Source organism: Phalacrocorax carbo, chromosome 5 (genome assembly GCF_963921805.1).
Source record: "Phalacrocorax carbo chromosome 5, bPhaCar2.1, whole genome shotgun sequence".
Taxonomy (NCBI): Eukaryota; Metazoa; Chordata; class Aves; order Suliformes; family Phalacrocoracidae; genus Phalacrocorax; species Phalacrocorax carbo.
In genome coordinates this window covers 2,257,773-2,283,969 of record NC_087517.1, presented here as the reverse complement: position 1 = coordinate 2,283,969, position 26,197 = coordinate 2,257,773, and the positions used below count along the sequence as shown (strand labels likewise).

General features: G+C 43.1%; 1 protein-coding gene and 1 long non-coding RNA gene across 8 annotated transcripts in view; one reads left to right on the top strand and one right to left on the bottom strand.

The window, feature by feature from the left end:
* Window positions 1–6: 6 nt before the first annotated feature.
* On the top strand, window positions 7–5,220 carry LOC135313336 (uncharacterized). Of its 2 annotated transcripts, XR_010372958.1 has the most exons (4): window positions 7–888; window positions 1,575–1,747; window positions 3,323–3,717; window positions 5,135–5,220. It is a non-coding gene; the product is annotated as an uncharacterized LOC135313336 (long non-coding RNA). The 2 variants fall into 2 exon arrangements; XR_010372957.1 differs by having other exon boundaries at window positions 1,575–3,717.
* The window catches only part of CACNB4 (calcium voltage-gated channel auxiliary subunit beta 4), a 68,341-nt gene continuing 45,985 nt past the window's right edge, over window positions 3,842–26,197 (bottom strand). For 2 of the 6 annotated variants that reach the window (XM_064450940.1, XM_064450943.1), the window contains 5 exons: window positions 25,611–25,720; window positions 23,858–24,009; window positions 22,451–22,546; window positions 14,623–14,808; window positions 3,842–10,657 (listed from right to left, as the gene is read on the bottom strand). In XM_064450940.1, coding sequence (XP_064307010.1) covers window positions 10,397–10,657; window positions 14,623–14,808; window positions 22,451–22,546; window positions 23,858–24,009; window positions 25,611–25,720 — 805 coding nt within the window. In that variant the 3' untranslated portion in view covers window positions 3,842–10,396. The other 4 variants (XM_064450941.1, XR_010372955.1, XR_010372956.1 and 1 more) reach the window with 4 other exon arrangements.

Sequence of the window (26,197 nt, the reverse complement as noted above, 5' to 3'; positions counted from 1 at the left end):
GGGTGGGGACGACGTCACGGCCGCCATTACGCGACTCCGCCTCAGCTGGCGCGGCGGAAGCCCCTCGTAAATTAAGGCGTGAAAGAGTGAAACTGGTGGAATGCCCAGGTTTTTTAAGGTCAAAAAAGCACGTCCTGCGAAGCTCAGAGCCTGCAGGCCTCGTCCATCACCGCAGCAACCCGGCTGGGTGCCGCCTTGTTCTAAAGGGTGGCCGGGGGCGGCTGAGCCAGCCTTGGGGTCGCGCTCTGCCCCCGCTTGGGCTGGAGGGGCCTCCGCCGTGAGGAGCTCCTCCTGGGATGGGACGCCTGGCTTGGGACGGGGAGGCCTCTCTGTCCCTCTTTAGGCTTCTTCCAAGTCACCAGTGACAGGAGAGGGAACGGCCTCAAGCTGCGTCAGGGGAGGGTTAGGTTGGAGATTAGGAAAAATTTCTTCCCTGCCAGAGCGGTCAGGCCCTGGCACAGGCTGCCCAGAGAGGTGGGGGAGTCACCGTCCCTGGAGGGGTTCAAAACACATGCAGACACAGCATTTTGGGACATGGTTTAGGAGGCCTGGGGGTGTTGGGTTGATGGTTGGACCTGATGGTCCTAGAGGTCTTCCCAACCTTAATGATTCTATGATTCTAAGTCCTCTGGACATGCTCATGTTCCTCAGAAGCATCGATATTGTGCAGTGTAGCGTCCTGGCATTGACAGTACGTGTTACTGGCTTTGCTCCTCATTCCACCTTGTCCCCTCACCCCCACCACAGCCTCCCTTTTCCCTGCCCATAAAAGCGCTTACCATCGGCTCTGTTCTTCCGCTACCCCTTTGCAGGCTGGCACACCGACTCGCTCAGTCCCACCTCCACCTTCCTTCCTTGCCTGGTACACTGCTTTCGTCCCTCCACATGGTATCTGGCCCTCTTCCCATGTGATACGCCCCTTTCTTATTTCAGGGGTTTTTGCTACTTTCCTTCTAGCAGCTTTTACTCTGCTAGTGGCTTCTTGCTTTTATTTTCCCTGCTGCAATATTGGCCTATGATCGAAGGAGCGAGGCCAGTAGTAATCTCTGAGTTTGTCTGGGTCTGTGGGCTTTCCTGCTTCCTGTTGCAGTGAAGGGGACTATATGGTCCTTAATGGTTGAAGAAAATAAGTATCTTTCTCGTAAACTGGCATGTTATAACTTTAATTGGATAAAAATAGATCATATGCTTCACTAGTCATGGATCTATAGTCATCCAGGTTTAAAATAACTAGATATAATGTATTACCATCCATGGTGTTCATGCTTTGTACCTTTTTCAGCATAACAATATCAGCTACCTAATATGGCAGGGGAAAAACACGGCTAGCCCAGACATCTTCCAGCTAGTCTGTGAAACTTTCGTTTGCTAAGCATGACAGGCAGTCTGTGGAAGAAAAAGCGTCTCTTAATACGAAGGCTGTTTATCTTTTATGGTTTTGGTCTGCTGTTTTAGAATTACATTGTTAATTTTTAAGCTCAGATGTGACAATCAGCATGGCTTTGGAAGAGTAGCGATGCTTTATCATATCTAAGTGCAACACAGAAATATCCTTCCACACTGTTCAACTGCAGGAGTGACCAAGATCCACGTATTCCTCTCAGGACAGGCAAGGAAGGCCGCTAGCTGAGCACGGTGGCCTTGGAGACGCCGATGGGGGAAGGCGGCAGGGAAATGGAGGTGTGCAGGAGGAGCCGTCAGTCCCCGTGTCAGTGCTGCGGTCACAGGGATGACGGGCGACTGGCAGGTGAACGAAGGAGCTCCTCCAATGCGATACACTTTCCACAAGCTCAGCATTCACCCTGCGATGGAATTAATTATTCATTAGCCGCCAATTATCCCCCTTTCTGCCATACCTCAGCTGAGAATTTCAGATGCCTACGATTCATTTCTAGTCTCAGTTCTCCTGGTGTAAACACAGAGCGAGCCTGAAACCCGTGGGCTCGTTCCAGGGTTGGGTAGGCTGCATAACTACGTGAGAGGGTAGCAAAATCCAATTAAACAATTTAGTTTGATTCTTTAAATAGAAGAGCGCTGCGGTTTTTTTCCCCCATGAGGTTTTTTTCTTTTTTTTAATAGACCCTGTGTATAGTCCTGTGGCAAAAACGGAGCGGCATTTTTACAAGCTGAATGAATATATGGTGTATTTTTGGACTAGAAAGCCATTGGCCCCTCTCTCTGGCCCCTCTAGTAGTTAACTCGTTGATTAAGACATCTGTATGGCGGCCTGGTTTAACCTGTGTTGTGCTGCTGCTTTTTTACGTGCCAACACTAACGTTGGGCTTCCCACTGCTGGTGGAAATTGCTAAGGACGCAGGTCAGCAGGGCTTATGGTGAATACGGTTACACGGTTTCCTCCTGGAAGTCTGAAAAGCCTTCTTCAGGTTGTGTACGTTTTGTTCCAAGCAACTCTAAGGCTGACAGCGGGTCAGCTCAGCGTTTCTATGCTGCAGAAGCGCGGCGTCTGCCTACGGTAGGATTTCACCAGTGGAAGGGAAAATACTTCTACACAGAAGAAATCCAAACATGTAGAGAAGACAAACAAGATACGTGGCTTATGAACTTTTAACTTCTAGGATCATATGAAACCACACAAAAGAATGTATTTCTGCTCCGTTACATTTATTTGAAAGACCTTCAGCTTTTTATTAAGAGCTTAATTTAAAACTCTCATGCTTATATCTGATTTTGAACACTTAGACGAGGTAATTCAATTTAAAAGCCCCGCACATGCATTAGGTATGTAAAAGCCAACGTTAATTAACATGTAACGTGGAGCTCACCTGGTAAATATATGTGTCCTTCGAAGGCAGGCTCCCGACAGAAACGCTGAGGAAGCAAGCGCGCTGTGCAGCTGGTTATCGCAGGTGCTGCCGGGCCCGGAGAGATGCGAGGAAGGCCCCAAGGGGTGAGCCGTGCCCGAGCCCTGCCAAGGGGCACCACCACTCTCCCCTCTGCAGCAGCCGGCAGGAGCCCGACGGGACGGGCGGCAGCACGGCGGACCCCGCAGCACACTGCCCGTGCTGGCCTGGTGGGGCTCGGTACAGCCCGGTGCTGCCGTGGGGCTGGTTTGGTCCCTGCCGCCCGCGCGAGGCTGAAAGCACGGCACTTCCAGGCTTCTTTTGGTGATCACGGCGTCTCTGTCAGGTTGCTGGTTCCTCTTACTCGCTCTTTGGAAAAGGTAGCATGGAGCGCTCTGCTAGAGGTAGTGTCTTTCGGTGCTTGCTTGTTTTCAAGATGCTATGAACACTATTTAGTTCTATTTTAATCAGTCATTCCATCTTTAATACCTCACACCATTCTGATGCTTGTTTCTGTCTAGGAACCAATTTTACATTAATAGGAGAACATGCTGAGGACCAGATCCAAAGACCATTAACGCTCACGAGAATCCTTCGACTGAGCAGTTGGCTGAAAGTCTTACTTCTCGACAGAACAGCGAGATGCTCCATGTATTTATGTACTTCTGATCTGCAGCTATTTAAGAGCAGATAGATTTAAAAATAAACGTCATTCATTTCACAGACCAGATGCATCTCCTTCTTCAGAATCTCATTATTTTTTACTAAAAATGCTAACACGTGAAGCTGCTGCCAAAAGCTATCGGCAAACAATAAAAACACCGCCACGCTCCGAACGGTTTTCTCAAGTGACTCTTCCGAGCTTTTTTCCGGCCTTGAGTGCGGAATACAAAGAGACTTAAAAGACTCTGAAACGGTTTGTAGGTTGTTTTTTTTTCATTTATTGTAGAAAAGTTATTGGAATGCAGTTCATTTTTGTACATCTAAATTCCATAAAACAAATCCATAGAAATGAGGATACTATCAGCATGCAGTCTGCGTTTTCTTTTTTAAATGATTCTGATCACAAAAATAACGACACTTTTTTTTTCTCTGAAAGCCACTAAAAGCAGAGGGAGAGCAGAGCATGCAACACTGTACACATTTGCATAGTATATTTTACCCAGCATGCCTTGTAGAATGCTACACATACAGTATCTATAGAAGTAAAACCAGAAAGGGGCAAATCAGCAGGAAACAGAGATTTGTGGGGTTGGGGTTTGGTGGTTTTTTTTTCTTTTTTGGTAAAGGCAGTAATGTCTTCACCAGCGTGGCTCTGAACTGGCTCCCAGTGAGGCCGGAGGTATCGCTGCCAAGCTGTCACTGGGAACCAGTTTGGGTGAGAAACAGAGATTTTCTGGGATCCGAGAAGCCCAAGGTCCATAGTTTGCAGTTGGAATGACTGTTTTCACCTTCCTTCTTCACCCCTCTGTTTCTCACGCGCACATACAATTTGCCTTTTGCTTCTCTTCCTGTGCTGTTCCTGTACAACGTCACTGACTTTTCTCTCTCCCCGCACGAGAGGAGAATCGGGCGTGTTTCAACCATAAATACACCTTGGGCCTAAGCATGCTCTCCTGAAGCTTACTTTATGTTTTAAATTCTCAGCAATATCAGTGGAAGTTTTGGGTGGACACAGCTCTCGCGGTGTAACATTCTTCTCTCCCCCACCTCCCCGTCCCCACACACGAAAGCAAGCAGCTCTGTAGCCCAAGAACTTGTTCACTGGGATATTTCGTTCCAGACCTTGGGCTACCAGCGTATTCGCGGTATAGTCATCAGTCATACGCCAAAATCTAGACATTGGCCAAAATTTGAAGTTATCCGTGTAATTTTGGCTTTGAGGAGGAAATTAGCAGAAATGAATGCAGCGGACTTGCTAATTTTAAAAGGTTTTTTGGTTTGGGTGGTTTTTTTTCATTAATTAGTATGGAAGGAATAGATGTTATCGAAAAATCAATCACGTATGCAAAATGCAAGGCTTAGAAATAAACCGCTGAAGGCAGCCAGTTAAACTGATCAAAAATGCAATAACTCCATTGACGCTGGATCAAAATATCTGCCCCCTTCTTTCAAAAATGCAATGCCAAATGCGACAGCGGAATTGCTGTAAATTTGTGCTATTACAGATGTGCTTCTTTCTCCTTGCTCTGTTTTTGTATCATTGGCAAAATATATTATTCTGTACTGTACAATATATTTTCTCCCTATATGGATTTTCTACTGCTTATACAGAGTAGAATTAATATCAAAGGGGTCTGTGGCATTAAATTTAATTACATTCTATTTTTCAGGAAATATTGGTAAGGCCATACGATCGTCGGTGCGTGACATTTATGGGCAGACCTTGCAAATACTGACTCTGGAGAAGCCAGTAATAGTGTCCAGCAGCAGGTGCCCGTACGACCTAGGCCAGGTAGTAACTCACTGCCACGACATCTGAGGGGGAAAGGCAGGTCTGCTAAACGTTACCGAGACCAAGCCAATGCTGCTCCCAGTTTCACAACTTCCAAAGGAAGAAAGGGGTGACACGCTCTTAGTAACATTTTTTAAATTATTTCTACCTTTTAGCAAAATTCTCTACGTGGATTCAATTACAGTGTTTCTCTTAACCTCTTAAATGGATTCCACAAATGAGAGATCTTAACCCAAATTTCAATACAAAGTAGCGTTTCCAGCTCTTTCTCCATGTTAATTTCTTACATGTATTTAATAACATTATTAAAATGTCCCTTTATTTTTAAAGACGTACCATTATTTTTCTATATAAAATAAATTGGCCTTGCATAACAATCTTACAAAGCTTATTCAAATTACGACTCTTCAAATAATACACTCTCTTTTTGGCATCATTTTAAAGACAGCGGGAACTTACTTCCCCCAGAGTTAAAATCAGCTATGTTAGAGTCTCTTGCAGCCTTGGTACTCTCTGTAGAACCACCATTTGAAGGAAGGAGGGGGAGCTGCAACGAAATACGTGACGGCAGAACGCCACATATCCAAACGTGTATTAATGCCAATCGGGGTAATACAGCCTAATTTTAAAGTACAGATTTTTAGGAGCGAAAACAGATTTGTATAAATAGCATTTTACAAAATATGCATTTATTTTTTTTTCCTTTGTCGTCTCCAATTAGCTTTGGTTTAAAAAAAAAATTAAGACTGTGGAATCAAGGACAGGCTTCGTAAGCACTGAACCTGGAAAACAAAATATAGCAGAGGACACATTTCATACATTCTGAAAAGAAAAAAACGACTCAGGAAAGCCCTAACTTACCCCAATCAGTATGCTATAAAGTAACACTACTAGCAATATTGTTCTAAGCACGGTTACGTCAGTAAAGGAACGAGATTCTGGGGCGTTTCAGAGACGTCTGCGGTATTGAGACCAAACTGAATTCAGAAGATTTGCAGTCAAACCGAACGTGACGTTACGGGCCTACGCACATCCGGAGGAACGACCCTCATCTTGTTATTCCTACAGCTACCTTCCCTCCTGAGTGCAATTTTCACTCTCTTAAGTACGCATTAAACGTTACTTTAAAAGCAAGGAGCACAAAAGATTAAAGCCCCGAATATCAACTTCAGAAGCAGCTTCCAGACCTGGACAAAACCCAGCGAAACGTTCTTCTGTTTGCAGCGAACCCAGCACGAACGCGGTGCGCGCCATCACCGGCGCCTGCGCCCGCCGCGTCACGGAGCCGCCTCCGCGCCCCAGCATGCTTGATTTGCGCGGGTCCCTCCGAGTGAAGTCCAAAAGCCACGGTACCAGAAGCGGGCGGAGAGCCCAGCACTGAGAAGTGGGGCGATTAGCAAGAGGCAACAGCACTTGCTTCAGAAACTGCTCCTGCTTGTCACGGACAAGATCAGGCGCGCCACCTGATTCCCGTGGCAAGGTGATTTGTCGGGATAAAATGGGGGTGTCGGGCCACAACGCGCCATCGATTCTCAAGCAGAGGAACTGCTTAGAAAATGATCACCTAATTCAGCCCGCTGTTTATAAGCTAAAATTTGATCTAGAGCAGCCTTAGCTGCATTCTTTTAAACATCATTTCCCACTATACTCGGTCAGAAAACATAGTCAGTTGTGAGCTGCACATCCCATGGGATAAACGTTCACCTACGGAACTGGTAAAAGAACCCGTACGTCTGTTAAATACAACTTGCCAAGGTATTTGAAGTTAAAAGTTTAACAATTAATTGTCTTTCAAGTGGCTTCGGGATTTGTAAAACGCTTTTGTTAATTCATTCAAACGTATGAATGCGCTGACATATATTGTCTTTAGGTATTAAGACTGTTGTTATCACCTTTATTGGCTAAATTGTCTTTAATCCAAGTGTCCTAATGAAAAACTCCGATGACAACAACAAAAAGTTGTTATAAATATTTCTAAAAATCCTCTGCATAAGCCAGAGCTTAGGAACAGAACTCTGATCTTTAATAATATTTTAATAACAAGAAGAAATGGTGTGAGGACTGAAAAATTAAGTCTTGCTCGTATTCATTGAGGAATACATGAACATCACAATTTGATATAGCGCCATGGCATAATAAATCACAATACAGCTGGCTAGCAGTGCTGAAGTTCTAATACAAATACTACGAGTTAACATGTCCTGATCAACATTGCAGCTTTTACCGATTACTGTGTTTCCTAAAAATAATTTATTTTTTAAAATAAAGAGTTCCCATAGCTTGTATCTAGAATAAATTAATAATATATGAGCACGTTCGGTATATTTGTACTTAAAGATATATCTATTTTCAAAGAATAAAAAAAACAGCAAGCAAGGAGACCTGCTGGATCACTTATAACCAGTTTCTTATATTGAAATGGAATGGGCAGTGGGAGAGGCGAGGGTAAACTAATTACATACAAGAGTAAAGTAAACTTAAACCCACGTAATAAGGGAACTTGATGTGTTCGTTCAAGACAATACGCGACTTCCCTCACGAGCTTGTTTTTATTGGAACAAAGAAAGTAGTTTTGGCACTTCAGATGCTGCAGGTCATGGAATTTGTGCATACGCGTTGTGGAGATCTTTCCTGTTACTAGCATGACATGGAAGACTTCAAAACAAGGCTCCAAAAGGCTCTAGAAATAAATGACATTCTTGTCGAGGAAATGATAAAGCAGTAACCTTGTTTACTAGAAAATATATGTAGGTGCTTCGCAGCTACCTGCCGTTAAAATGCAAATATCTTCAAGCAGTTAAATGATCTGATCCCTAACGCTACTACAGAATAAAGATAAACAGCTCTCTAATCTAGGTTTATACATCTCAGTGCATCCTTTGCAATTAATACTTTAATGCACACAAACAAGAAACTTATTGAAGCTTATAGAAAAAATGTTTTGCCTAACGCCTCCTTTCTCATGCAGGTACGTGTGCTGTACATGTAACAAAGATCTGTAAAAATTACTGGAGAATGCTCCACTGTGCTATAGCAGAAAGTATTAGAGAAGGCAGCCGAAGCTACCGGTCCCAGACCAGATCTTGCTGTGCCTTCGCAGCCTAAATGCTCTTTGGGGATCTGCAGGCATTCAGCCTGAGAAAACCACACAGGATCAGGTCTGTCATACCCGTTCCTCACTCTGTTACTCCAATGGATGCAGATATTTTCTTTCTTTATTTTTTTTCTTGGTAACTGGCCCATTCGGATCATCTAGTGGTGCTGAAGGCCGCCTTTTAGGCAGTGAAGTTGTTTAAAAAATTAATCATGCATCCGCAATCTTTAAATGCTGCTAGAGATGTACATCGTTTTTGGTTGTACCAGATATGAGATGAATTACTTTTCTCGTTGTTAACGCCAAGAAGATAACCAGACTCAACGGTGGTGGAAAATACCAGTGATCTCTGCTAACTGGTCCACAAAGGAGAAGAAACCGTAATATTCAGGAAATTAATTTAGTGCTACATGCTTTTAAACCCTACTTTTAGCAGGCTTTGGGAAGAAAATAAGCAAATATAAAAGTTAATGATCCTCATTTTTTAAAAAACAGTTTTGACGTGAACCTGCATTAAAGAAATGCGTGCTCGGCATAGTTCTGTCAATTTTAGAAAGCGCGTGCAGCGGGGGATTTCAGGAATCTCTGCTTAAAACCTTAGTGGATTGTACAAAACGGTCAGTTATGGTCAATTCTTCAATCATATTGGATCTAAGGCTTCACTGATCAGGTAAGACAGAAGGTCCCATCACATAAATTTATCTATTTAAAGAAACTGGAGACTGAAATAGGTGAAAAGAAGCGATTGTTAGGAAGTAAGGCAGCAATATCTCCAAAGATTTATCATAGTTCTTTGACTTAAAAATGTCAGCTTGATGACTTTACTGGGAGCAGATTTTTTTCCCCCGACACTCCATTTTTATGGCAAGCTCATTCTGACCAATGTTATTTCAAACGTTCATCGTTTGCGAGTATTTAACCCTGCCCCCTTCCCTCAGATTTCACTACTGAAATTTAAACTGATCTTCTGGAGAGTTCTCGTGCAACGCTGGCATTGTCAGACATTCAGAGATGGGTTCTGAAAGATGTAACACACAGGTAGGTACTCAGATGTACTGGAACGTAGGTACTCTACATACTGGGTAAGAGAAGTGTACTGTTTTCATGTAAAAAGGCAGAATACTAAAAATGGGAAGAAAATATGATGTATCTATACACTAATGTTCCATTTTGGGACTACTAGCTGTACTCAGGTAAACCAGAGGAAAAAAAGAAAGACCATTCTCAACTTCGAACCATACAAACTATGCATAAGTTTGTTCAGTTTCCTGTTCCTGTTTCCCCTTATCCTGTCAGGGTTCATCATTGCTGACCGCAACAACACGTCAGTACCGGCGAAACTAAAGAAATCATTTTGCTGCAACATTCATGCCGGGTCTAAAAATAATTTCAAACTGGAAAGTATTTTGTAACTGCTGCAATAATTTGTGATATTTGGCACTCTGAGGAGTTTACATTCTGGAAATAAGTAGTTAGAATAAATCCTTTTATTCTAACTTTAAAAGTAAATTGAGCTTCCGGCAAACAAATACTGCAGCTGACTTTCTGGCTTCTAGTGGTTTGTAATTTTCAGATTTTTCATTTGGTTTTTTTTGTTGTTTTTTTTTTTTTTTTCAATTGATTGCAACATGCTCAAGTCGACTTTCCAGTCAATTCACCCAAATTCCAACAGGAATTGGTTTATAAATTGGTTCCAACTGGAACTGGTCATTTGGAATTTCCAGCACAGGAAATTATTTTATTAGTGCCTTGAGAAGTACCCTAAATTACAAACAGATGTGTCTAATAAGACAAGAAAATGTATGGCTATAAATGCAAATGCTGTACTAAAAAAAAAATATCGGAAGAACAACCTATATGATCGGGCATAAACGTAAGGGCATGGTAACTTCTTTTTGCCCCCTACTAAACATCGAACGGCAGCAGAGTGCAACTTCAGTATAACCGTGTTACATCTGCCAAATTAAGATGATTTTGGTTTTTTCCTAGCTACGTTATGGCAAGTTATCAACTGATGAATACTATTTTTTCCCCAGGTTCTTGAACTCAAAGCCTATGTCGTGAATCATGGCTATATCCTCCAGGGGATCCTCGGTTCCTATGGGGTTTGTAAGTGTCCTGGTACGAGTCAGAGTATTCTTCTTCCACTAGAGGATAGTGATCTCGGCTGTGTTGGGAACTGGAAGACAAGCGGTTCCTGCTCTTCCGAGCCCTTTCATTGTGATAATTTTCATCTGAGGTCATTAGACTTCGTCGCTCAATTGGAGAGTTCTCTGTAGAATGGCTGCTGTGCCTCATACGCTGGCTCTACGAGGGCCAAAGAATCCAAGCGTTAATAGAGACAAAGAGTATTTGACATTTTTTAGCTTGTTTTGAGACTTATTCTGAGGTCTTTCAGAATCCATCCACTTTTGTGTTATTCATTTTATATTAAAGTCTGTATGCTACAGGAATGGGTTACAAGAATAGTCTGGTTCCTAGAGCTGAAAGCAGACCAAACGCAGCATTACAACGTGTACCTTACGGTATTCACCTTGTTAAATATTACAGGCCATTTAGCATGAAAAGTGAGCTGATGTATTCAGCATTTATCACTTTTCTCTGATCATGAACATAACATTCATGCTTCTATTCCGCTTAGAAAATTTTGAGCATCCATTTATGTGGCTTTAGAAAACATCTGAAGATGCTTGTTTTGGGTTTTTTTGGGGGGGTTGGGTTGTTTTTTTAAGAAAAAGCTGCAACTCTGAGCCCTATTTAAAAACCTTCATACGACCAAACGAATGATGGACTGCTCCCCAGGCAGCTAACAGGTGGCTAAAACGATATTAACACATTCTTTCAACTAAACCACAACAAATATTTTAAATATATTGACAGAAAATCCTTTTCTAAGATAATTTATTAATTAAAAGGTTTAGCCTTTGCTAGCCTCACGTTCCCATACGTGCTGCATTTGTCACATGAACACAATAAGTTCTTTTTCTTGCCAGTAGACTGGCACAATGAAGAAACAGCCCCCCCAAAATATTTTGCTGCTGTCATCTCCCATTACAACCCTCAAGAGTACAGCCACCCATCCTCTGAGAACAAACTCGGGCAATACCTTTCTTTCTCTACATTACACACCCAATGCCATTCTCCTGATCCTGCCAAGAGAACACTGCGGCGGTGGTTGCACACCCGTGGCCTCGTCTGCTCCTCTCAGCTCTGAAATGCTGGCTCTCTGTGCTATGAAACCTTCCTCCTATCGCTGCACCCTCGCTGTACAGCAACTGTTCAGCTTCATAATTTATAAGGAAAGGCTTGTCTGCATGGGGAAGTAACTGCAGAGGGGAACACGTTTACAGCACAGCAGATACGATGTCGCACCTCCTGTGGATCGATGCTACCAGGGTTACTCACTGAGAGATTCCATATAATGAGCTGGCATAGAAAAGGTGCCCTTCTGCAAACCCACACCCTCAACTTCTACCATATTATCCCCAAGTTTTCCTCAGAGCGTCCTGTTTTAGTAGCAATTACATGTCAAAGTCCACGTATTTTCTTCACAAATTATACTTCTATTTATTTGACCTACGCATGCAATTCTGATACATCATCACCTAACCAAAAGCAACTTTAACTTTCTGTGTTCACACCCTCTACCTTCCCTATAGTAATTTACCTCTCTGGCTGCAACCTGCTCCTTTCTAGAAGCCTTCCTGTTTCCCTGCCTGAACTGTGTAGTTGTTCTGATCCCACTGTTTACCTCCTGAGAGGTGTAAGTGTGGCACGAAACTGGTGTGGTTACATGCTGTTCTTATGCCCCAAATAACCTTTGATTCTGCAGCGCAGTCGGAATGATAAGCTGCATTACATTGGCTGCAGTAATAGACTTAAAAGGCAAATCCCCTGGAGCCTAAGAAACACCTATCTCCAGAAGCTGAACTACAGGGTTTAAGTCCATTTGCTGAAATTAGCCTAAACTATGAAGGTTTAGAGCTAACCAGGCATTAGCCACAAAGGCAAACGACTGGCCCCTCGCAGTTAGCAATGACAGAATTTACTCCTCCCATCGAGGACTGCAAACACAGAGAGCTCAGCATCGACACCTTCCCCTTTTAGGCAAGGTGACGACGAAGGATCAAATGACCACCGGCTTTGGCAGCTGTACCACACAGGGTGTGACGGGACACAGCTGCAGCATGCTGTCATGTATACCCTCTCTTTTAGTCTGACTCTTCTGTATCTGTGCCATCTCACTTCACCCTGATGGCCTCTGTGAAGCCCAAAGACTTAAGTTAAATCAGAAGTTTCAATTCTCAGTAAACTGAAGCCCAAGCCATAATCAAGTAAAAAAGGGGTACTCATTAGATGGAGTACGTACAGATTGCCCCAGCAAATCTGTATCACTCCCAGGTGTGACTGTTACACGGGGCTTTGGGCTTTTGGTATTCGGTTCCCCAGGGTTATCGGGTGAGGAGGAGTCACAAGGTCGTAAGAAGTATAAATTCTTAATACATCATAAGCACCTAAGCTAGTTCGATTCCTAGGATTCGCGTGAATGCTTTATCATTGCCATACCACATCATTACAGTTAAAACTGATGCAAATCCTCCCGAAGGCTTGAATTGGTATAAAAGCTCTATGTGGATAAGCACTTCGGATGATGGGAGTCTTCACTGCGAGATAACCACACAAAACACCAGAACTCTTTAAACGGGCCTGAACACTTAAGTGGCACTGAAAGCCAAATCCTGCAGTCTCTAGTTGGGCATCATTCACTCAGGGAGAAATTTACCCCTCTGCAGAGAACTAGCACCATTCAAGTCCCACCTAAGCCTTCACGATTAGGGTGAAGTGGGGATTAAGTGATGCATACCTTCAGCCAGCCCACTGCACAGGGGTGATTTTCATCTTCAGTGTGAGTTTTCCCTAAGTAAATGGAGCAACATTTCACAATTACTGCTGGCGTCCATTGATCAGAGAGAAATAAATGCCTGAAAAAAATTCTGTGGATACACCCAGTTCTCAAAATGAAACTGAAGAGGTGAAAGTTCTGCAGATGGTATTTTATTGTCATGAAGGGATGGAAAACTGAAATTTTAAGGCAAGTGAAAATGGAAACAACAGTTTACATGTGCATGTTATTAGGTATAGAACAGTGCTTGTGCATTCAGCCAGTCAGGAAACAGTGACTTACTGATCCTAATAAAGTCAAGCACAGCATTAGAAACGTGAGTACCACGGATCATGCACCTTCAGCGAAGTGCAATTCACTCACAGAAAAAACAGCTTTATGTTAATTGAAAACACTGAACAACGCATCATTTCCTTCAACATTGTTACCTGCTTCCAGACACTCTACAAGCAGAACAGAGGTTAAATTTGTCAGGTGAATTATTCATTACACATAATTTGTTCAACTCTACTTTTGACATACGTTAGAAAGCGCACACGCCTAGAACGTCACACACATACAGAACTCCTTCTGAAACTTTCAGACTTAAAAGTTCGCTGCAATCCTGATCGTCTCAAGCATTCATAACTATTAAGCAAAAACATTTTCTGTTTTCAAACTTAGTAAAGCACGTACTTCTCATTAAGGACTATTTACATGCCACGTTTGAAGTTTCAAAGTTCAGCCGTTTTTGAGCTATCCCTGTGGAAAAAAATGGTCAGAATTTTTTTCAATGGGTTAAAAAAAAAAAGTCTTTTATTCACACTCAAAGAACTGAAAAAGGTGAAGGCATTTTGCTGATACAAGGGACAAGCATGGAAGTTTTCCACCCAAAAGTGAATGTTTTGTGAAGTTACGAGGATAGAAATAAAAGGGATCATTACAGACACCGTTCTGCGTTCTTAAATACAGTGGCTGTTAGCTCAACTGCCGTGACATACTGCACACGCGTATTCTCGACCTGACAGGGTCTCATTTGCAATGACATTTTTTTCCAGATTAAAAGAAGGCCGTTTTCTACAATGGCTATAATACCACCTGACAGAGTGGCATCGACCTCCTCCTCAAGAACTCGCTCCTTGCCAGAAAATTTATGCCCGTTTTATTTCCCAATAAGGCAAGGGCAGTCACAGTGCTTCAGCACCGAGCTGACTAACTCCTGCTTCACTTATCTTGCCTCCTTACTGCTGGCAGTGGCCAAACAGTGAATAATAACTAGTGAAGCAAAGATAAGTTACGCTGTATAAAACATATTACACTATTTTCCCATAGATTCAAAAAAACCCACCCGACCTGCGCTGGTGTTTGGGGCTGACATGTATTTTCATACCTGTAATCCAGAGATTGCAGCAGGATATGGAGAAAGTGCGGTGGATCCTAGATTTCGCCCAAGGAGAGGAGTCATGGGTGTGCTACTGGTGGTGTGAGTAGCACGCCAGTATGCCTCAAGATATTCTGCCAAGTGTTCGCAAGCATCTTCGAGCTGATTTTCATCCAAAATTACGTCAAACATTTCCTGATCACAACAACAAAGTTTGGTTCATTACAATGTTATGGATGAAAAGAAAGAGATATTAAACAATTCTCATCATGCTAATCCTTAAAAATTCAATATATGAGAATCGCAGCATGGGATTGCAACAGAAAAATATACAGGTGGGTTTATAAGGTGATCAAAAGCCAAAGCTCTCAGAAGTCACTGCAGCCTTTCAGCGAGGTCCACTAGACCTTGCGTGAGCCCTACCACACTCAAACGCACATGACTCCTTTAATGAATTTATTTTGCTCTACGATAGGAACTGAAGCTAGATGTCAGAGTAACACAGGGGTGCTTTGCACAGGTTTTGGACCCAAGAACTCATGCAGGTTTCTCTCACCCTAACTGTGTGCACGTTTCCAGGGCAAATGATGCCCCTAAAACCGTTTCCACTTCAGTGAACGCAGCATGCAGTTCTGTTAACAGCAGTATTTCTCCTTAGGCAGGGCTACTGCGGGACATCCAGCTGTTCAGATACTTACAGCTGGGAATTTTTCAGAGACTATCTCCACGCACTGTTTTGCAACTACCTTCATTTACGGCTCCCTGGATAGGCTTACCTGTTTTCAAATCTGCAAGGCCATGCAGGTACGACCTTCTTCCCTACTAACCTGTTTACCAGGGGACAGTGCCTGACCCTTAGCACAAGTCCTGGTCCTTGCCTCAGGCCTGCTCCCCAGACAATCCACTGAACATGGAAGGAATTCGAAGCCCTGAGGCTTCTGTGCTACCCGAGAAGTCAAAGGGATGCTCTGCAGACAATGTTTTTAGATTATCAGCACGACAAGCGCTAATAACAAACAGCTGATAATAAACCATCGTAAACCGAGTCCCTTGAGAGATATTTAAACATATTTTCAGCAGTGAAATTCTGTACCTCATCTCTAATCTTAAGTCACACCTTAGTGGAAAAAAAAATACTGTGAAAATAGCCCAGGAAATGACAAGTAAGTGCAGGTGTTGAGAGTAACCGATACAAACCATGGGCTGCTTTTTCTCCATGCGTATTTATGGGTCTATCCATTACACACAGAGCTGACGTCTCTAGAATAAGATATAAAACTGCACAATGAATTCATCATAAATCCTGATCAGGCATCCACCTTCTGCCCAAAAGTATGGTCCAGAATTTACTTTAATACTAAAGCCATTTTATTTGTTTTTTAATTTAGTCTCTCTTACCAGCATGGTAGAGAAATGTTTGCTCCTCTGCCAGCAAGTATGGGGTTTTCTGCTAATAAGAATACGCCCAACACTACATCCTTTGGTCAAATTCAGTGTTTATCGCTGTTTGTTTTGTTCGTCTATTTATCTATGCTCTTTCCTATGTAAATACATGTTGATACACTAGATATTCCATTATATCACATCATCATTTGTGGAAGAAGTTAGTAATTCAAACATACTTAAGTCAGGAAATAAAAGGATGTGATTTGCTTATATATACTTTACTTTGGAAAATACTGAAATTAGAATATTGCAGTTGGTATATAGCATGTGTTTTCTTAAATAAAGAATACTGCCATTTTCTGGTCTGAGACTAGTAAGCAGGTTTCCTGCACTGCTCATTCTTTGCACAGCTGGCCACTGATTCGAGGGCAACTCTGGCTGTCTTTGTAAAACTCAGCCTTGCAGGTTGCAAGGTAATTGTATCTCAAGGCATACTGTCAGCTGTGTGGGGTTTTAGGAGCAAGCAGGTCAACGAACACTCCAACACCCTCCAACCTCCTCCTGTTAAACGAGGGAACTGTTTCTCAAGTCTCTTTTTAACCTGGATACAAAATGCTGTATTGGCGTAACTGAACGTGCTGCGAGGCAGAGGTAAGACAAAGAGATCAGAGATGGGAACGCCAGCACTGCTGCCTACGGCTTGCTTTGGTAACGGAGTAACAGCTTCGTGCACTTCTAAGAAATGCACAGCTAATACTCCAGCTAACACACCTAAACCACCCAGCTCTGTGACGGCATGCAGCTTCATGCAGTGTTTTGACAGTGATCTCAATTAAATTGAATTTAGGGAAGAAGAACTTTTAACAGTTGCAGTAGAACTGTCACCTTTTTAACAGTTAGCTGTAAAATAACACTAGGACTGGTAATGGTGAGCCTCTCAGGCTGTCATTTGAAGGTCACCTGGAAAAGCTGCAAAACTGGCAGGATCCTGACTCCAGGGCTCTACAGTGTTTTACAGGGAAAATACATTACGGAGAAAGCATGGGTTTTTTTTCCTTGCATTTAACAGTTCTGCTCATAGCTAAACTGTGTTTGTTCTATGTATTTAGGAGGAAAGAATCTTTTAAGGAGATCCTTGTTTAGAAGGGTCATGGAGTAAAGCAATTTCTGCCCAGTTCTCTTTACAATGTATTTTATGCACCGCAATATTTTCTTACAACATGCGTAAAATAGTTATCATATGAGCACTTCCATACACTAATACTTCTTAAGTGGTATGTATTAAAGCAGTGCTCTTTCCTGAAGAGAAGATAAAATTACCTGCCTGTCCTCCGCTATTTCTTTTGGTTTACTGTATAACCACTGTGAAATACTCTAGGTGCATTACCCCATGTAGGCAACACAAATGTCATTACAGAGGCATCCTCCTCACCCACAGGAATGCTCGGGAGAGGGAGCATAGGAGGGCCGGAGCCTCAGGCACAGCCCAGAGTTAGTCCAGCTTAAGGGTGATCTTGTGGTGGTGCAGCCCCTGCCCGGACTCCGACATCCCAGGATAAGCCCTATTGGGCTGTTATCTTGGCCATAACAACCTGGGTGTCTCTGTCCTCACCTGGGCCACCTGCTCCCCGAACTGTGTACCAGAATGACTCAGCACGAGTTGTGGCCAGAATGTAAAATACTGACCAACGCCAATCATCTCGAGATCCTATAGCCAGCGATCCAAGAGGGAGACCCTTTGAGCTCTCCGGGACCGCAGAGCTGCGTGACCCACTCTCTCCCCCTGGGCTGGGATGCCTCGCAGGGCGGATTTCGCAAGGACTGAAGGATTGCCCGTCGGTTTTGCAAGGACTCAAAGGCCTGACTTCATGAGGTTCGCTGCCCGTGCGCTGATGAATGGCGGCGTGTAAAAGTGAGTAATTCATGAAACTCATGAAAAGGGAAATTTTAATCGCAGGTTAACCTCAGGGCGTGTGTGTGCAATATATATATTATCACTACTCACATAAAACATTGACCAAGTTTGAGACTAAGATTGGACCTAGCCATACCTAGACTTCCCTCTGAAAGGAGTTTAGAAAGCAAGGGGGTCTGTTCTGCACCTCATGACTCAACAGAAGGGTCGTCCTTATCCCCTGCATCCACCATCCCTCTGTGAATCACTAACTCAAGTGTAACTGAATTCTCCTTTGTGCACTTCTTCCATGGAAGTAATAGAGCAAACCTCGCCATCCTCGAATCTTTAGCTAAGTCACTATGCTGATTGTAACAGATTCCATCAAATTGCTGTTTTAAATTGGCTGATGCCTAAGTGCTGTTACGAATTATACAACCTAATACTGTGATCTATCTCAAAAATATTAATAAATATTAAATTGCTATCCAAAGGCGTGTAACAAATCATATCCATGACAAATTGGTGTAGTCGGCAGTACACACGAATCTGTACTTGCGACAAATCCCAAATGGCATCTTACTTTCTGAGGACAGGGAAGGTGAGCTCAGGCTCGGGGGAAAAAGACGCCCCAGACAGAACTGCAAGGATGGAGATGTACCTGAGAAGCAGGAGGAATTTGAACTTGTAGATAGATCTGGTGCACTGGCTATTTTTATACCAATGCATTTTCATTCTGCCAGAGTAGAATTTCTGGTATTTTTTAGGTTATGCCAAACAGACCAGAGGGATACGTAACCTTTCCTAGCGTTGGCATGAATCCAAGAGTTTTAAAAAAATAATCATAATGAACTGAATATGACTAGTGTATTTAAAGCTGCATGGTTAGTACAGGTCATGTTTCTTTGAGCCACTCCTGCTTAACGGAGTCACGCAGTGATAGGGATGCCTAGCACTGGCTTGAGCAGCCTCAGTGAAAGATTAGCAGGGAATTAATAATGAAAGCGGTTCCCGAACCTAAATATGCCAAAAAAGACAGCTATTTTTAAAATGTCTAGACATACAGCACCATCTGATTACTTAAGGCTGGCTCTTAGCAAATGAAAAAAGTGAGGTTTTTATGGTTTTGAAGTATCCTCACTTTAATCAAATACTCCTCTTGCAGGAATTTGAGCTGCAAAACAGATGAAGCAGGTCACAGTGCAGAAGACAGACAGCAGTCTGTCTTTGGTCTTAGCAGTATACTTTTATTTAATTAAATCATGGATCAACTTGGTCCTTTAAATTAAACTTAACCAAGACTGTCATCTCCCTTCAAGTGCTCTAAGTCAGCAATAACTTTCTTGAAATGAAACAGTGCAAAACGGATCAGATGGTTTCTGCAGAAGGCTGTTGTGAAGGCTGAGGTTGTTGAGGTTCTTGTGAAGTCAGAGTGGAAGGCAGCCTCTGAGCAAGCACGGTTACATGTTTGAAATCTGGAAATATTTTTCTTATCCAGGTCGGGTCTCGCTTTGTTGCCTTAGGCAACAAAACATGATTAAAGGATTGGGTGTTAAGGCAGAGTTTACTAGATCCTGAGGATGGACAATCCAAGTGTCACGATGCAACGAACAAGCTACAACATGCATCCTGCTGCTGCACGCTCTTTATTTCAATCAGTGCAGCTACTTGCCTCATTTCAACCAATGTGAGCAAACCTAAGTGGAATTAAGAGGAAATCACTGTACAAAGAGCGAACAAGGCTGTGAAACATGCACAGACTTCTCTGTGCGGGCGGAAGAATAAATACACCTTTCAAATGTAAAAAATGTGCAGCAGATTGTACTGTGTGTAAGCTCGGTGTAAATACCACAAGCCGTATTCAAACAGGTGCAGGTGCAACTCCATTGAACTCTGCTCACACCCATTAAGAGTTAGGAAGGTATATGCTTTTATAGAAATTATTCTGTACCACAGAAAAGCGTACAATTTTCTTTTAGTTAATGGGATCTGAATGGCTCACAGGAATTCTCCATCATCATTTTAAGACATGAATATTCAGTAGAAAATTACATGTGAGAAACATAATGAAGCTGAGCTCTCCAAAAGAACTCAAAATGGTTTGGACATCTTTCAGTGCTGCTCAAAGCAGAAAACAAGGATGAGACAGTGAGCAAAGCAATCTACAGTTACTATAACCAGAAGCTTGCAGGTCTTTGCAATAACACCACCAGTTGGATGCACATGCAGTCGCTATCTACCACTTTCGACAGCTGGACATCTGCAAGGGGTGCTGATGGGGCAGCAGGAGGGTGGCTGCAAAATCCACACCTGCCAGGGAAACAGCGAGCTGCCTGGGGCATAGTGGGCACTGCAAAAAGTGTATTTAACTGGAGAAATTGAGATACACCCACACACACATACTCACACCACCAGCAGCACTTTTCTGGATTATTTAAATTCTTGCTCTGTATCAGGCATAGGAAGAATTTCAGATCTCTCACTTTGGACATATTCTTAAACTACTCTGCTTTTAGATAAGATCAACAGAAATTTCAGTCAAGCCTTTTACCTTTTTTCTCTGCTAACATTTCAGTGTGAATCTAGCCTGAACATACACCAAAACGCTACAAAAAACTACCAAAATTCAAAATTTTCACAGATCCACATTAATTATTCTTCATTTTGTATCTGGCTGAACCTACCGAGCCAACATAACCTGAACTCACTAGCAGCGTCAGTCAGCTTCAAACGGTATTTTTCAGAAAGCCGATCCGTACATGCGGAACTATCCCACACTCCTGCTAAGCCAGGGCAGAATTCTTGGGCAGGCCTGAGGCCACAGAGGTCTCTTCCAGATGGGCAAAGGCAGGCACGCTGGTGCAGCAGAGGCTGGCAGTCTCCATGCACTAGGCTAGCGATTAGGCAAGGTCTACCTGATGGCAGGGCTAGCCTAAAAGGTCAGCCAGTGGGCAAGAGGAGAGAGAAAGAGAGAGCTCTTTGCAGGTCTCCCTTTCCGGTGGATGGAGTGCTACCATCCCCACCACCAGCAGCTCTGGGACATCTGAGGGGCATCAGAGCACTGGCCTAAAGGAGGTGTGGCTCAGCCTCAATTTCTCCCAACAGGAACAGTTCAAAAGCAACATCCATCGCTATAATTTAGGAGGAGTGCCCAGAAATACCTGAATTATCTTTTTATGGCCAGTGGGGACAAGAGAGGAGGAGGCTGTGAAGTTTAGCATCTTAAGAAGTGTACAAAACCAAGTTAAGTTTCATGGAAATAAACCCTTGTGGATCATTACTCCAGAGAAAAGCTGCTTGAACTTTGTTACTTGCATTTGAATTGAGAATAAAAGCCATCTGAAATGCAGACAATCTCTTTAAGGTCTGCGTAACACAAGGCAAAGTCTTCTAGAAGCATCATCTACCCATTAGAGTCAGGCATTCCTTCAGCTGAGCTCAACTCCCAGATTTGTTCCTAGACTGTCCCAAGACATTTCTTTCGTTAGCACTTTGCCAATCACAATCACAGAAACCTTCCCAGTGCCTGTTCTGAACTTCTCTGAATTTATCTGATTTCATGAGAAAGATGGGCAATCGGCAAGCCATAGGCTGGGCTGTCTGATCACGCCCCAGGTATGAACAGCAGTCTCTGCACTACCAGGCCAATGTCACGCACAGCTATTACACTGTAAAAGCAAGTCCACATCCAAGTTTGCTTCCACTGAGTGGCTTTCTCTGTCACAGAAACCAGGTGTGGTTTTCAAAAATAAAAGCAAGTTTGAGCTGCCCCGTCCAAACACCTGTACTGCTTTTCCACACAGCACGTGCCTGCCTGATCATAGAATCATTAAGGTTGGAAAAGACCTCTAGGATCATCAAGTCCAACCGCCAACGCAACACCCCCAGGCCTCCTAAACCATGCCCTGAAGTGCCACGTCTACACGTGTTTAAATTCCTCCAGGGATGGTGACTTCCCCACCTGATCAGCTACCCAGGACCTCTGCTCCTTAAGCAGCAGGTTGTTCAAGGTGAGTAATCAGTGCCTTTGATAAAACAGTGGGTGAGCAGTGACTGTGCTCGATGAGGTAACTGGAATAGCTTGCGGGTGCTGCTGTGTCAGGAGGCTCAGGGATCACATGCATGCAGACACAGGACTCGCACCGTACGGACAGTGGGTGTGCAGTCACTATGCGGCTGAAGGAAAGGCCTCTGCAGCCTCCTCTCAAACCAGGACTCTGAGACTTTGGCCTTTCAGGACCTTAAGATTGCACTGCTCTACAAATGATGTAATTTGCCAATGCGGTAGTAGATGAGTTTTACCATACACGTGATTTTTGGCCTGTCACCTTGCCAAAGTTCTTAATAAACCCAGCACAGGACATAATCGGGATGAAATTACCAAACAACTTGTTTCTTAGCAATAAAAGCTGATTGAGGGTTGCAATTGCAGGGCTGTCTGAATCACCATAAAGTGAAGTGATAACACATGAAGTCAGCTGTAATCAAGGACCAACACAGCAGAAATCTTTAAAACTCCACGTATGACAAGTTCTTTAGCCTTTTTTCTGTACTTACTGGTGGGCATTGTGCAAGTTTATCAGCTGCCACCAACTGAACATTCAAGTGTTTACTTTGTGACTTTCCTCTAGATTTGATCAGTCGCTGCAAAACCTGACAGAGAAAAAGAGGAAAATGTGAGTTTAAGAATCTCCGTAATGCTCAGACTGACATCCCGTCGGAGGATTACCAAGTTCAGAAGCGCTCCGTTGTATTTAGCAAAATGGATAAAATATTGTCTTTGAATATAAGCACAAACCTTTCTGATAACCTCCCTGAAAGCTGTGCACATTTCCCTCTGCATCACGTCTAATCCCTTGCAAGTATTTCACATGCAGTGCAAATGGTGATTTTGCCTTATTCTACTTGAAATAAGAGGTTATTTTTGACAAATGTAATCTTCTAGAGGACCACGAAAATTATACAACCACCTTCTGCTACTGTGGGTCCCTGCCACACACTGCAGTGAGCCCACACTTTTCTTAGCTTTCCTTCTGCTTGCCCTGTTCTTATAGAAGCCCTTTTTGTTACCCTTAACATCTCGTGCTAGTTCTAGCTCCAGCTGAACTCTGGCTTTCTTAACTTCCCCCCTATTCCCCCTGGGACGCCTGGCCCTGCATCAGTCTTCTGTGTGCCTCCTTTCTGTGTTTGAGCTCAGGCTGTTCCCTGTTCATCCTCACTGCTCTCCCACCCAGCTCCACGTAGGAACAGATCATTCTTGTGTTTGGAGGAAGCTCTCCATGAAGATCACACAGTTCTCCTGAGCTGCTTTGTTATCCAAGACAGTCTTTTACGGGATCCTGCTGAACAGGTCCCTAAACAAGCCAGTTCTAGGGTCCAGGCCTGCAATTCTGTTATTTGTACTGGTCGCTTCTCTCAGGATCTTGAATTCCACCATCTTGGTTGCTGCAGCCAAGGTTGTCCTGGACCTTCACAACTCTCCAGTTCTTCCTTTTCCCCCCCAGTAGCAGGTCCAGCAGACAACAGTGATCAACAGACATTCATTATTAACTGCTTGGGAAGTGGGCAAAGGGCTGGGTGTCTTCTCTGAAGCTCAGCCTAAGGTTAGGGCTGGTAGAGAGACAACCCAGAACTACAGCTGTGTTGGGGTAAAGGGGCTACAAAGGGACTGCCAAGAGGAACTGAGAGCTACAGAAAGAATTTGCTCTTTGGACATTTTTTGATCTACTGAATTGGTGGGTGCCTCAGACATCTAAGGCTCAGCCTAAGGCTAGGTTAAGGCTTAGGGTAGAGAAAAGAAATTGTATCAGACATTCCCATGTCAAGCCCTTGATGTAAAAAATTTTTGCTTTTGCTCTTCATTTCACTCTTAATTTCGTCAGGTGCAGATACCACACTGCTCGCTCCCACACTGCCCTCCAGGTCCCTCTCAACTGCACGTATTTTAAGGGTGAGATACATTACCTTTGGAGAAGACACTTTAACATGGACAATAATTGGTGCTAAAGACGTCTTGATAAGTTGTGCAGGGTGATTTATAGTGTCTGCATCTAGGACAACCAGTTGTAAGGACCTTGCCAGCTCAAAGATTCTTTCAATCTCACTCTGTACTTCCGCTAGTAAAGAAAAACAGAACAGGGGAAAGCCACTCAACCCGGCATTACTCAGACAAAAATATCATCACCCATTTATTTTCATAGACTGTGTATATTCAGCATATGAACTCCATATGTGAATTTATGTAATTTCCATAAAATAACCTACTACTCAAGGCAATTTTAAAAATAAATATTGCCTTTGAGACAATTCTGTTGCCTGAAAATACATACGTACTATACTCCTTTATAATATCAGTGTATTTAAACATGGAGTACAATTAAATGCATGTTTCTATTAACACAAAATAGACTTAAGCACATTTTCCAAATCTGCTAAATAGCTTAGGAGTCATAAGATTTTTTTATTTTATACAGCAAGCTATATACGGATATTTCTCAAAACTTTTTTTGTTCTCAGACTGTAATTCTGACAAGAATGTGTATGAGAAGCAGAACTGTGACCTCCTAATTCTATAACCACAAAGAAATTGTTTATTTTAAATAACTGTCAGGGTGTTATTTAAAAAGACTCTAATGGCAATGTTCACACCAAAGCACTTTTGTCTGAGAAAAAGGAGATTTATTTCCACGTAAATTATATTACTGATATTCGTTGTTCTGTCTCCTCTTAATCATTCACACGCACGTGACGAGTTTTAAATAAATAAACTCAGCACAAAGTCAAGCCTCTAAGTTATACCACCAAAGCACAGAAGAGCTGTATGGCAGCAACTCACATGCATTTAATTCGCCTCAGCTGTTCCACAGAGCAACGCATGTCCACAGGGACAAGAAGATTTAGTACTCACCTTTGCAGCACTTCAATTTGGGGTGCCTACTCCTGTCCTAGAATGCCAACTAGAAGCGAAGCATCCTACGACCTGTGCCTCTAGTTCAAACAGTCATTCAGGATGTCAGGGAATTGGGTTAAGAGCCTTTCCTTCCTGAGAAGACTGAAAACCAACTCCTCCTGCCTCCTAGGATGCTGTCCCAGAGACCAGGTTATTGGCATGCATATACTACACACAAATTTCCACCCTTGTGAAAGAAATAAAAATCTATCAGGCCAGTGGAACCCAGCAGCCATGACACTGTGAAGAGAGGGCAGGAAGACCCAGAGCCTCATGGCTAGACAGCAAAATTAAGCTGTAGCTGTTCAACATTAAATATAAAACCAGCCCGAGAGTCAGGAACAACACGTTTCCTTCTTGGCTGGAGAAGGGGAAAGCTCTGGCACCTTGTGATGTGGAATTAAAAGCACACGGCTGCAAAGAGGGAGCGATGAGGCCAACTCACCTTGGGGGGAAACAGCACCGAACCCCTACTCTGACTGCAGGCCCCTAACTCATCTTTTCAAAGAGCAGCTATAATACCGCTTGCTTGCTCTAGCCCAGGTAATTGCTTCACGCGAGGCTAACGCAGTACATTGTGCTCTGTCGCCCCTCCTCAGTCAGGAGAAATTTGCCTCCCATCTGAGTATATGAAATTTAGAATTACACCTTAAAATGCTGTAGACACATTTAACATTGCAGAACTGGTGACAACTTGAAGGCCGAAATCCTGTCACTTCCCTCCAGCATGTAACCATGTTCAGAATTACATATGTGTCAATGTCTTACCTAAACTGGATCTTGTATTTGACCGCTCAATTATTGCCCTCTTGCTTGGATTATTTAGAACAGACCTCTTAGCAAGAGAAATGTCAGCTGTCACTCTAGTTATTGATATCCTATGAGTAAGAACACAGGACAGAACAAAAACACAGCAGTCAAATTTTCAGTGCACTGGGCATGATTTACAGCCCCATTCCATTCCAAAGTGCAAATACAATAAAATACCACTCAGACATGTTTTATAGCCGAGTTATGTCACCATTAAAGAACAACTGAAGGGAAATGCTGCATAACTGTAAAGCATTTTCTATTCCCTACACTGTTGTAGGCTGTGGCATACAGTTTCTGCTATTCTACTTAACACATTAGTTAACTTTTCTCCTCCCCAACTCGCTCATCTCCTACACGATTTACACAGTACCATGAACACTACAAGTTATGCGAGTCTTAGGGCATACAGAACAACAGGGTCACATCAGTAACAGCACTTCTTTTCCCAGATAGTTAAACCATTGATTAAAGCAGACACTGCTGAGAGGTGAGGAAGGGCCGTGTTTGGACATCTGAGCAGACCGTGTCACTCGTATCTGAGT